At 42.2% G+C, this 13055-nt stretch overlaps 1 protein-coding gene across 1 annotated transcript in view; it reads left to right on the top strand.

Moving 5' to 3' along the window:
- The window catches only part of ARHGAP26 (Rho GTPase activating protein 26), a 517847-nt gene that overhangs the window by 487866 nt on the left and 16926 nt on the right, over positions 1-13055 (top strand). Inside the window, exons 19-20 of the mRNA XM_069102296.1 lie at positions 2098-2208; positions 8783-8874. Of these exons, the coding sequence (XP_068958397.1) occupies positions 2098-2208; positions 8783-8874 (203 nt within the window). The remainder of the gene's footprint in view (positions 1-2097; positions 2209-8782; positions 8875-13055) is intronic.

The following is a 13055-nucleotide window of genomic DNA, read 5'->3' as shown; positions in this document are numbered from 1 at the left end:
AGTTTTGCTGAACTGCTCTTCCTCATCTCCCATCCCCCCTTTTTTATTCTTTATTTATTGCCAGAAATAATTCTCTAGAGAGGGGAGGGAAGGGAAAGGATATATTTTTAAATGAAGCTGATACAAAAAATCAATGATTTTTTTAAAGAATTAAGTGACCAGTGGTGGCTAGGTGGTGCAGTCAATAGAGCACTGGCCCTGGAGTCAGGAGAACCCGAGTTCAAATCCAGCCTCAGACACTTAACACTTACTAGCTGTGTGACCTTGGGCAAATCACTTAACCCCAATTGCCCTGCCTTCCCCCCTCCAAAAAGAAAAAAAAAAAGAATTGTGACCAATCAGTGACAGTAAATGCCCCTCATTTGGTAATTATATGTTGTCTTGTATTATGATTATCTTTTTTATGTACTATATATCTTGCCTGTCCAATTTATGTTCTAAGCTCCTTGAGGTTAGAGACAAGGGCTTATGTTCTTTTCCATCCCTCAGGATATTTGGTATTCTGGTGCTCAATAAATGTTTGTTAACCCAGTAATTGAAAAAGGTGAGTGAGTAGCATCTCAAATCAATCTATTCTTCCCCCAAGCAATGAAAATAGAAAACCAAGTCAACAGAGGATTGAAAAAAGAACCTTTTATGTTGTTGATAATTTTCATATGGATGGGAATCTCTAGGCATTGAATCTTGGGGAGTCTCTATATTAGAATTTCCTTGTTCCCTGTTGTTTTCCCTCTTGCAAATTAGGTGGGCACCCCCAAAACAAAACAGAGAAATTGATACTTGTCTCTTGTTCAAGAAGTTACTAGAGTTATGACATTATCAAAGGGCACAGAATAATTGAGTTTTCTGATGAGTGCAGAGGTCAGATCTTAGACTTCCAGTTTATCCAAAAAACAATTTTATTTCCATAGTTTTTTCATTCCACATCCCCAAGAGGAGAATCTGATTTCTCATAATCATTTTCATGATATAAATATGAACCAAGTGGGATTAGCTGTGGCCTGAGAGTAATATACCTGGGGTGCCCAAGTGGTCACAAATCAAATGTTACATTCAAACCAATGAAACAGCTAAACCAGAAAGAGCAGCCATCCATTGGTTCTTTATTCAGTGTCTACATAGTACATGGGCTTCTTCATTTCCTTAGTATCTACTGAATTATCTGTGACTATCTTTTTGAAGGATGTTATTAATATATCCTGGTTATCAATGGTATTAAAAATAGGACATGGTATCACATGGTTGAATGTTAAAAGCCTACATGAAATCCCAAACAGATGCCATCATTTCAATCTTCCTTCGCATCAACCTTTTTTTTTTTTTTTTAAGGGCAACTCAACACTTAGCAACACTGATTGGTTTAACTCCTTACACTTCTACCCTCCTTCTATCTGGAGATTCCTGCAATGCTCCAAATTCCAAGAAAGTAAAGGAGCTCTGTGATTGATTTCCTAGCCCCAGAATGGTTGATAGTTGTCCATCTATGAATAGTATCCCATATAAGAAGCATGTTGTTGGCTCATCTCTGCTCCAAATTGTCTTTATGCCACTACACTACTCTGTGGCCCCAGTGTGCTAGGCCCATTTAGCAAAAAATGTAAACAGGAAATTGTTTTCTGGCCAACATGGACTGTGGCTCAGAGAACAGCCATTTCTGCTCAGAAGCAAGTCAGGGTGAGGGGGACCAACCACGTGGGGCCAAGGGTTTGTGGACACGCAGTGTCCTGAAATGAGGCCAGAAGATGCCATTGATGTGTTGTAGGCATGAAACCAATTTGGGGAGTGTTGCTTTAGCAGAAGAGTGCACAACTGACTTTATTAAAGGAAGCTCCTATAATCTGGCAAGCAGTTGCTCTGCAGGGCAAAGGTATGTGTTTATCCTCCAAGGAATCACAACAGGTTTGACTTGGAAGGATCCATTAATTTAATTTGCATATTCAGCACTGACATCTTATTCCCAGATTTCAGTGTTCTTTCTTGTCTCCCCAGCACTCCCTCCTCTTCTTCCCACCTCTCTCAGTCTTGTATTAATGCCTCAAGATCCTGTTTATCTTTCCCCTGTGTGTTGCTGATAAGTGTTCTGGTTATGTTTTACAGCCCCCCGAATCCAAGCCCAACTTCACCCCTCTCACCGTCCTGGCCCATGTTCTCTGCGCCATCCAGCCCTATGCCCACCTCATCTACGTCCAGTGACTCATCCCCCATCAGGTCTGTTGCAGGGTTTGTTTGATTTCATGTTGCTACTGCTGTATATTTTCATTTGCTTTGTCCTGCTTTTACTTGTTATTTTGGCTCCTGCAAAGGTTTGGTCCCTGCAGCCCAAACCTGGACTTGCTCACCATGAGGCCCAAAGTATAAATAGGATAGCAGAAGGCTTCAGGACAAATTACTGGGTGTTCAACCTCCTGTCAACCTAGTAAAGGGATGTCTGTATAGCATATCTAATTTTCAAGCATGACATTTTGTAGGAGGTCACCCCTTTCCCATAGTATTACTGTGAAAAACAAAAATCTTGAGCTTGAAGGGACAATTAACCCAAGCCAGTGGGTCATTTCTCATGTAAATTCCCTTGTACTATTTGTGGCATAGTCAGATTTGAAGACAGTGCTCTGAAATGGAATCTTCTAGGTAAAGTTCCCTTATTGGTCATTAACTAACTCTAATAGACCCTCAGGGCTTTAGTATACTACCTTTAAAACAAGAATTACTTTGAACCACACCTTCCACTTCTTTACACTTTTTATTTTTGTTAGGATCAAGCAGTGTTTATTCTTCATTCCATACTAAGTGTTATGAGTATTGACACATGGATCAATGAAGATTAAACAACACCACTGCCCCTAAAGAGCTTATAATCTAATGGAGGAGACATAAATAGATTTAAGAAGGGCTTAGGGCAAATTAATGGATAAGATGTTTGACAAGTTATTAATGAGAAATTTGCCATTTCTGAGACCTGTCCTCAGTAGTTGAAAGAGGCATTGTGCAAGACAAAGACCCCATTTCCCTAAATACCACTGGCAGAAAACACCAAATTAGATGGACAACTGGTAACAAAATACGTTGGGTCTAGGGCTGTTGGTGCCCTCATTGGCTTCATTTCCATTAAGCATCACGTGTCATGCTTACCTGTAGCGTGTCATGCCTTTTTCCATTGGTGAGCAGAATGAGCTGTTTTCTCTCCCTGAGGATGATGACCTTGTTACAATTCTTCCTCCATTTTTGGCTTCCAGATATAGGTTTTATGATCCACTTCACCTGGGCCTTTCAGAAGGAAAGCACCTGGGAAATGAATAAGGCAAAAGCTACAGATGGTCCTGGCCTCTTTTTACCGTCTCTTGTGTGCCCAGTCACACTATTACTGACTGGCAGAGCTACAATTTGAGTCTTCTGACTACAAGTCCAGAACTCTTGACCTCACCTTCCTGCTATTAAATTTTGATCTTAAGAGACTTAAGCAATTTAGTCCCCAGTTCCTCATCTTTTGATTCCTTTTGTTTGTTTATATTCATTAGTTGAGACTAGATAAAAGGCCCAGATACAGCCTTAATGAAAACTTACTTGATCATATGTTCCCACACAAAGGAAGTCATATCAAGGAACGTGGTTGACTAATATAGTTATATATGCATTTTCATATATATATATATATACATACATTTCATGTACACATAAAATGTGCACATATCAGTTTTGCTGTTATTATATTCTCACAGTAGTCATGTGAGATGTACTTTTCCTATCTTACAGATGGGAAGTTGAGGTCAAGTGGCATACCCTGAAGCCACATAATTAATTAGAGCCAGAACTAGAACCCAACACTTCTTATTCTTAGTCCAGCATTCTTCTAAGCCAGAGTTTCTTAATCAGAGGTCCACAGATTTGTTTTCTAAAAATATTTAATACTGAATAAATAATTAATATTAATGAAAATATTCCAATTCAGCTTATTCCTTTTCAGTCTTATGTATTTAATTTTATACATTTAAATACATTCTGAGAAGGGGTCCATAGACTTCATCAAACTGCCCAAGGAGCCCATGACACACACCAAGATTAAGAATCCTTGCTTGCTTTAAACTGCACCACCTCAGCTCTAGGATTAGCTGCAAATCTTAGCTTTTGAGACTAGCTTGACTCTGTAGCTCCAAATTAAGGTATAGAAGGGTAGAGATTCTTTGTTATATGTATTTTTTCTTATGGTTCTTCCCGCCCTAACCCACAATGATGGTGTAGAGATTAAGCCACTAGTATCTCTTATTGCCCAAGTAATTTCCTAGAAATAAATTATGGGCCCTAGGAAACACCTTTATTAATACTCTATGGCCCTGGGGTGGGGCATTGTCTATTACCTTAACTGATATCTTTTCACCTGTTAAGACAGTGTGAAACCCATCAAATTTGGCAGGCAGAGTGGCTTACTCAAAATGACATTGAACTGGGTTCAAGTATAGCTTCTGCAGCTTACTAGATGAGTTTTCATAGACTAGTCACAACTTTGTTGAGCTTACATTTCCTCATTTCTAAAATGGGAGGTAATGCGTACTTCTCACATCTGTTGGGATGAAAGTAATTTGTAAACCATAAGTTGCTATATAAATGTGAGGTGGTAATGGTATTTTTAGAAATACTACTTGAGAAATTTGCCTTCCAGAGCCCTAAGTAACTTGGGCATTAGAAAAATCTGGTTCCTGAATTTTGATAAAGGAGCATATAGAGACAAGTTAGCTCCTAGATGAAAGGTACTGAAGGTAATTATGCCATTTAAGAAGAATAACACAGTTATGGCCATGGCTGTTGGCATATATGTGTCTCTCCTCACACATCTCCAGAGATTCAGCAAGCCCTTAACACTGGTCTTAGACTCTTCATTCCCTTTTCCCCTTAATTCAGTTCTCCCCAAAGATTATTAGAAGGTTAGAAGAATGCTGGTGGCAATATTCCTCACCCAACAGGAGATTTGCAATGGAAGAACTGCCTTTTGCTCAGTAGTGACCCCTCTGGCCAATATTGGAGCAGCACCCTAGGCTACTCCAGAAATAACTGTGAAGCTGCCATTTTGAAATACCCAAAGGAAGAAACTGGATATGCAATGGATGTGGCTGATCCAAGTCTGTGTGCCCTGCACTGTTGAAAATGTGTGATACCTTGGGACAACCAGCCATTCAGTGGGTCACAGATGAATAGAATCCCTCCTTGCTATTGCAGAATATAGCCAAGAGGTGGGGACATCTGCCTGTTCTTCCATTTCCTATAGGGCCTACCAAAAAAACCCTGGAAGTTCAGATTTCTTTCCATGGGGAGAACCCTTAAAAAAAGAAAAGTAGTAATTCTCTGAATTTCTTTAGACTTTCTAGTATCAGCATGATCTGTCTTATCTCTCCCTCCTCCTGTTTTGGTGTTTATTGTTGCATAAACAGTTCTTCTGAACATCAGAAAGATAACCACTTATATTAACCCATTAAAGAGATAATGAAGTTGAGCAAAATTTACCTCCTTCCTCTCATATCCCCTGAGAAGCTCTAGATGCCATATTCAACCCTTGCACAACCCAAGGGTTACTTGGAGGCCTTGACAGAAGGACCAAGTCAGTCTGTCACGCAACCCTGACCCAGACCCGTGGGTGCCTGACAAGGGGAAAGTGTATCATCATTCTGCAAGCCTTGCAAGGGCATACAGGGGAAACTCCACTGAGTGCTTTCCTGGCCTCTTGCCATGCTCAGAGGCAAAAATTAAAAATGAACCAGCAGAACCCCAGTTAGTTCGTGTCCTTGAAGCCCCAGCAGAGCTTTGAAGGGCATAGCTACAGGAGCAATGGGGATAGCCCTCTGTTGTTAGTACCACCCCCACACCTGTTGAGATGCCACTGGGGCAGGGCAAAAAGGGAGAGGGAGGGAAGGGGTGTGAAGGGTACAAGAAACCCTGTGAGGTTTTTGAACAATCAAGAAATCAAAGCCAAACCTTTGAACGTGAACTCAGATGACTGGATTTTTCCATAAGGGTAAGAACCTAATTAATGATCTGCTTGCGGGTAAGAAAGGGTGGGGGAAAAGGTGGGGAGTGGGAGTGAAAAAAGATGGCCCCCTGATCTCTGGTTAAGCTGGACAGTTTTTAAAAAGTTAAAGAATCTTCCCTGGGGAATAGGACCTAACCCTTTCCAAAGCCACTCAGATATTCCCTTCACTTTCATACATTTACAGTACATTGGGGTGGATTGGGGGGAGTTTAGGGGGAGGAATAGAGAATGGGGAGAAACCCATGGGAAAGAGGCCTCTTAGGGAGCTTGTCAATGATTCCTTTTAGATACCCAGGCAGGAAAAATCAGGACCCTCTTATGGTCTAGTAGGAGCCCAATAAATGTTTACTGATTGACTGATCTAACCTCCTTGTCCCCCTAAGACCCCCTTCTATCCAGAAAGCACAAGGTTCCTTTACTGCCACATATAAAAAAAACCACTGATAGACTATCATCTCTTTTTCATCACCAACTTTCTTACTTGGATATCCCAGACTTTCTACCTTCCAGATTCCCAACAACCATTCTTCTCCCCCATTGGTTTTCTTTACCTGTCAAATTTTTTTTCAATTACTGTTTTAAAATTTGGCCAGTAATTGTAACTTCTTTGAAAGTCTGGTCTGTGGAAATGCAGCTCCTCCCTTGGTATTCCCTCACTATTTCACTTTCTTCCTCTTTTTCCCACTTGCTCGGTTCCTCCCCTTCCCCCAGGGCAGGGCGCCAGATTGAGAACCTGGTATTTAAGGCATTGGCCAACCTGGGAGGATTCTCTCTGCTCTCCTCTCAGCTACACACTGCACCTTGTTGTCAGTCACATACTTTTTCCACCTTCTTGGCAGTTTCATTCTTTGCTATTTCAGCAGTTTTCACAACCGGATTGCCCAGTCTGCTCTATAAAATTTGCTCTGCTCCCCCCTCCTCCAACTCCCCACTACTACTTTAGAAAAAAAAAAAAAAGGAGGCAATTTATTTCTCCCTGGGAATTTGTACATTTTTGCATTTAGCCCTGAGCTGTCAGGAGGAGCCCTGGTTTAGATCACAGGCTATAGTTAACCCCTTGCCTCATAAATCTTTTGCTTTTTCTAAATGATACTCATAGAGACAGTGCTCTTCAAGTTGGTGCTTGTGAATTTTTTTAAGGGTTTCCCTAAACCCCATCCCATTTTCACTCTCTCCTTCCTGGTACTTGGATGCTGAAACACAGTAAACTGTGTCCTGGCAACAAAATTGGGGCAGCCATCTGCTCTGAGCATCCAGCCTTTCCGTATTTTTTTCACCTTGTCAATTCGCAAGGCCCAGGGATTTTAGATACCTGGCCCTACAGCAGTTCCTACCCCATACCTCTTTCATCCAGGTCTCTACCTTTCCTAAGGAAGAAACTGGCTTTAGTGTTTATAAGAAGTATAGCTGCAGTTGTCCCCAAAGTGTCCCTTCCCTGCCTGAGTACTGTTTCTAGGGTGGCCCATGATCAGCTCAAGCTGACTTCTGCCATTGAAAACCAAAACAAATGTTACAGTGGGCCCCAGATTCACAGTTTATCCACCTGTAGGCACAAGATAGTACAAATGAGGATGAATGTCAGTATGGACACCCTCAAGTAGATAGGTGGAAAATGCATCTAAGCCCTCTGCCGTTTCTATGTATGGGTTTTGAGTTATCACCAGTACAATCTCATTTTCCACAATGAGCTCCCAGAACAGATTCTTTTAGAGTTTTGGCAATTAATATACCAATTCTTGCAAGGAAGATGAGATCTTCCGTACATGTCGATTAGCCAACTGACCCCAGATAATTAATTCTCATCTCCCTCCCAGAGAAAATCTCTTGGATTTGGTCATCAGGCAGGAAGCATAATTTGGGTACTATTTTAGTTCCCTACAACAGAAATTCCCTACAATCAAAATCGGTGTGTATCCCCAAAGTACTTGGCTTTGGGAAACAGTTATCGAATACATATCTTTAACCACAAACACAACAAAAGCCTGTGCATGGGGGCAGTGCCCTTTGGCATCTTTTTTCTCCCCCCCCCCCATAAGTTTTGGGTTTTTTGTTTTGTTTATTTTGCTTATTTTTGGAGGGCAATTGGTGTTAAGTTTCTTGCCCAAAATCACACGGCTAGTGTGTCAAGTGTCTGAGGATGGATTTTTACTCAGGTCCTCCTGACTCCAGGGCCACCTAACTGCCCCCCCCCCTTTTTAAAATAACACATGAGAGGGCCCACATCAACCTGGGTGTCCTAAGTGGAGACCCAGATTTTCTGGAATTTCTTCTTTCTGACTCACGAGACATTCCCCAATTTCAACAACAACCTCTCCCGCTGATACCCTGCTTTAAAGCCAGTTAAAGCTTCCCAGACCCAGCCTTCCCACTCCTAAGACTACCCTCAGGTGCTCCCATTCTGAAGTTTTTCTAGGGCCAGGCCCATTTGACACTCTTTAGTATTTGTTTTTCAGGGTAAGCTTCAGTGTGGCACTGGGTGGCCCCCAAGGAAGAATGGTATCTCAGAAAGTGTTTCTTTTGTTTAAATATTTCTCATTTTTCTTCTCTGAGCCATGCAATTTTTCCATCTTGCATTCTGACACCTGGTCGTTTTCTCATGTCTTCCAATGAGAAAGAGACAGAAGTAGGTGGCTTACAAGGAGAAGAGAGGTCAGAGGAGTAATATCTTGGGTTTATAGAGAGGTTGGCTTTTGTTTGTTTGTTTGTCTCACTTTGGGGTTTCGTTTTGTATGGGGAGACCCACTAAATAAACTCCTGTTTTCACAGCTCACCATTCCGAAAAGCAAAAGCCTTGTATGCCTGCAAGGCTGAACATGATTCAGAGCTCTCGTTCACAGCAGGCACTGTCTTCGATAATGGTGAGTATTTCGTTCCTCCACAGGAATGGGAGGGGGGGCACCCTTCACACCCGCTGTAGAGGCCCCATATGAATGGCCAGAGATATATAAAGAAAGTGGTTGAGTCCCAACTTACTTGTATTTTTTCTCACTACATGACATAACATTTGTGGGCAGGGTGATTGGGTGTGGAGAAGTACTGAGTCAAAAAAAACCATCACCAGCGAGTGGGTGGGGTCATCCTTCTTCCCTCCCCATTTGTGAAAGCACAGAGAAGAGATATTGGAAAGAGAGAGATGGAGAGAAGGGAAGTGAGTGCCAGAGATCAGGGAAGTGGTTAGGAGCACGGAATGGGACGGATGTCTGGGGCCAGGAGTTTTGCCACTTGCTGGAGTGACTTGGGACTAGTCAGGTCCTCCCTGCATCTCAGATTCGGGGTTGTACAGTCTTCACAAAACAGGCAGGGCAAATTCTCAGCATACCAAGGCACTGCGTAAAGTCCAGAAGCAACAGGACCCAGTAGCAGTTACTCTGCTGGCCCCTTCTTTAGCCTCAGGAAAAGTGGCAGGTTTCCTGAAAGGGGAAGGAGGGTGGTGAGAGAATAAGTATTTATATAGTGTTTACAATGGGCCAGGCAATGTGTGCTAAATGCTTTTTACAAATAATTTCATTTGGTCTTCACAACAACCCTGGGAGGTAGGTGCTGATATTACATTTGAGGAAACTTAGGCAAACAGAGGCTAAGTGACTTACTCAGGGTCATAACTACTAAAAAGTGTCTGAAGCCAGATTTGAACTCAGTCTCCCTGACTCCAGGCCAGCACTCTATTCACTATCCCTGTCTTCCTTCAAGACTCAGATAAAATCTACCCTTCAACTTGGAGCCTTTCCTGCTCCCACTTAATGCTAATGCCTTCATCCTGTTGATTATCTCCATTTTATCCTGTCTATCTCTTGTCTGTAGTTATTTGCTTGTTGTCTCTCCCATAATACCATGAGGTCCCCAGGAATAAGGGCTGTCTTCTGCCTTTCCTTGTATTCACAGCACCTAGCATAGAGTAGGTATCTAATAAATGCTTATTGAATAATTAATAGGGCCCTGTCCTGGGGCAGCTAGGTAGCACAGTGCATAGAGCACCAATCTTGGAGTCAGGAGGACCTGAGTTCAAATTCAGCCTCAGACACTTGACATTTACTGGCTGTGTGACCCTGGGCAAGTCATTTAACCTCAATTGCCTTGCATAGGGGGAAAAAATTAGGGCCCTGCCCTGATTCTGACTACTACTCCATCTGCCCCAGCCGCTAAAACACAAGCCTATCTTCAGAAAGTCAAGTATAAAAGTAAAGCACTAAAAGACAGAATGCAAAATTGAGTACTGATTATTGCCTAGCCCTGGGGGACCTCCTGGAAAAGACTGAATCAGTTTTGATCTGAGTCCTGCCTGCCTTTCTGGGCTAGTTTGAATGGTAACGTAGCTTTCAGACTGACTTGGGCTCCCCAGCTCCGTGACTCATAGCCTCCCTTAGGGCTCACTCTGTGTCTGTCCAGCCTAGGTTTCCCCCCAGATTTCATTGGTTGGGTGCCTTTTTTTATTCTCTATTTTTAAAGAATACAAGATAAAGTCACAAAATTCAGCAAAGCAATCCCCCTCTCAGAACCAGTCTGGCCTTCAGCAGAGGCTTTTCTGACCCTGACAGACAACCTCTCTGGGAATTTTGAAGCCTCTCCAAGTGTGGGGCTGTCTGAAGCTGTTTAATTGATGAGTGTCACTGTGTTTGCTCCAGACAGGGGCCTGGTAACATGAAGTGACCTTCAGGACAAATAAACTCCAAAGTCGGATTGTACAGGGTCACCAGACTTTCCACATAGGCAATACACAGAGAAAGGAGAAGACAGGGCCTCTACATATAGATTAACAGGGAGATTGAAGAGATTGCACTATTTACAAGTAGATTCAGAGTTTAAAGGTCCATCTACTCCAAGTCATAGCACACAAGGGCGAGGGGCCCTGCCACGGCCAACTTGGTCTTTTACTCCAGTAAAATAAAGTAACCTTAATACTCAGGGTTGTATCATCTAGGCCACACAGATAGGGAGTGTTCATATGTCTTAACGTGATTTTATTTTCTTAAATATAAATCTATTCCAACTGTAGACTGCATAAGCAAGCCATTTGGGCAAAAATGTTTCCGCTGGGAATTAGTGATCTCGCATACACACACCATCACAGTCAGAATGCTGCACCCTGTCTGCCAGTGTCCCTCAGGCCAGAGGACTGCATCCTGTGTCCTAGACATTCTTTAGCTTGTGTCTTTCAGCAGTGGCAGAACAATAGCAGAATTTATGATGGAAAAGACAGAGGATAGGGCTGTTTTAGCTAGTCATAAACCTTTTCCAGGAAGCCTACTGGCTGCCAGATTAAAGGTAGGGTTCATCAGCAAGCTTCATTCAACCATCAGAGTCAGGGAAGCTTACTAATACCTCAAGGAGGCAAAGGGATAAAGTAAACAGACCTCTAAGAAGAAACTTCTCCTGTTGGCTATGCTGCAGTAGAAGAAGGAAATGATAAGATATGGATCTATCTTTCAGACTGATCTAGCTGCTTCTGTGGAATTCTGTCATTTCACCTGCCCCCACCCCCTAGAATCATAGAATTTTAGAGCTGAAAGTTCTTACAGATGAAGAAACCTGGGATCAGAGAAATTAAATGATTTGTCTTTGGTCACAGAGCTAATGAGTGTCAGAGCCAAATTTCAGACTCAGTTCTACTGAATCCAAGTCCAGTGGTCTTTCTACCACACCACATACTAGAGATCTCAGGCATCAAAAGAAAGAGAATGTATTCATTTGTTCATCAGGGAGGGTCTTTTTTCTCAAACCAGGCTAAATCAATTTGCTGCTAAAAATAATAAGGGCTGGTTAGGTTGGATTCTATAAGTAGATTAAAATCAGCTAGAAATAATCCCTCTTTCCTTGAATCTCTCAAGCCACTCTGTTTGACCTGTCCTGTGTACTAAATCATTGTTCACCTAATATTATACTTATTTGTATACATTTCTTCTTTCTTTCCCCTACTTCTTTTCTCCCCGCTCCCTGTAATCCCTTCCCCTACACATACACCTTATTGTAAATTTTCTGAAGGTAGGGACTAGGTCAGTTTTCATTTCAAGAAAATTTCCCAGGGGCAGGTTTCAATTTTACATGCTTAGGTGGTTTCCTTCCAAAACCCAGATAAACAGAATGAATTAGGTAGAAAAAGAGGGAGTGAAAATTTGAGGGGAAAGTCTGTGATTTCACAATAATTACTCCAAAAGGCTTTGGATTCAATCATTGCTCTCTCAGATTTTGAACTTTGTGTGGGGAGGGAGTAGATGGGCAATACTCAGAAACTAACTACAGTGTTAGCCTTTGCAAATCTACTAGGAAACTGTCTGCTTCACCAAGTGCACCTCAGATGATAACTGGAAAGAGAAATCATCCACTTTCTTGGGAACGTTATTCATCCTTAAGCAATATGATTAGTGATACCTGGAAAAAAATCATGTGGCATTCAATAAAATTAGGTTCTTGGGATACTTTTATCAAAACCTGAGATCAGCAGGATGCATTGACTCTCTCAGCGTAAAACAGTAAGAAAACAGCTACACCCATTTTTCCCCCATGGCAGAAAGCCATCCTCACTCAGCAGGAGCCATTGATTGCCTGAGCACTGTGACTTGAGTATACTGTCTCAGGATGTAGAGTCAGGATCATTCAGCGTGCCAGAGGTCCTGCTGCCATGCCAGCTGGTGCCCCCTTGCCTGTGGGACATCCAGTAATGATGACTCTTCCATTATGGAAGGCATTGTGATATGGGGGAGGAGGAGAAAGGAAGGGAATATTTATTCTCTTATAGCATCTACGATGTACCAAGCACTGTACTAAACACTTTTTTAAAAAAATCTCATTTGACCTCACAGCAGCCTTTCAGGGTCATTGAAATTTTCCTTCTTTACAATTGAGGAAACTGAGGCAGACAGGTTAAGTGACTTGCCCAGGGTCTCACAGATTCTAAGTCTTTGAAGCTAGGTTTGAACATAGGTCTTCCTGCCTTCAAACCCAATGTTCTATATGCCACCAGCTGCCTTGATAGGCATATTGTAGAAGGAGCTCTGACCTTGGAGTCAGAAGACCTGAGTTCAAGTCCTGGCTTGCAATACTC

Source organism: Petaurus breviceps, unplaced genomic scaffold, assembly GCF_028583685.1.
Source record: "Petaurus breviceps papuanus isolate PSGF00001 unplaced genomic scaffold, PetGlider_PUasm1.0 551, whole genome shotgun sequence".
NCBI lineage: Eukaryota > Metazoa > Chordata > Mammalia > Diprotodontia > Petauridae > Petaurus > Petaurus breviceps.
The sequence above is the reverse complement of the archived record's forward strand: the minus strand, read 5'-3'. Positions and strand labels throughout refer to the sequence as shown.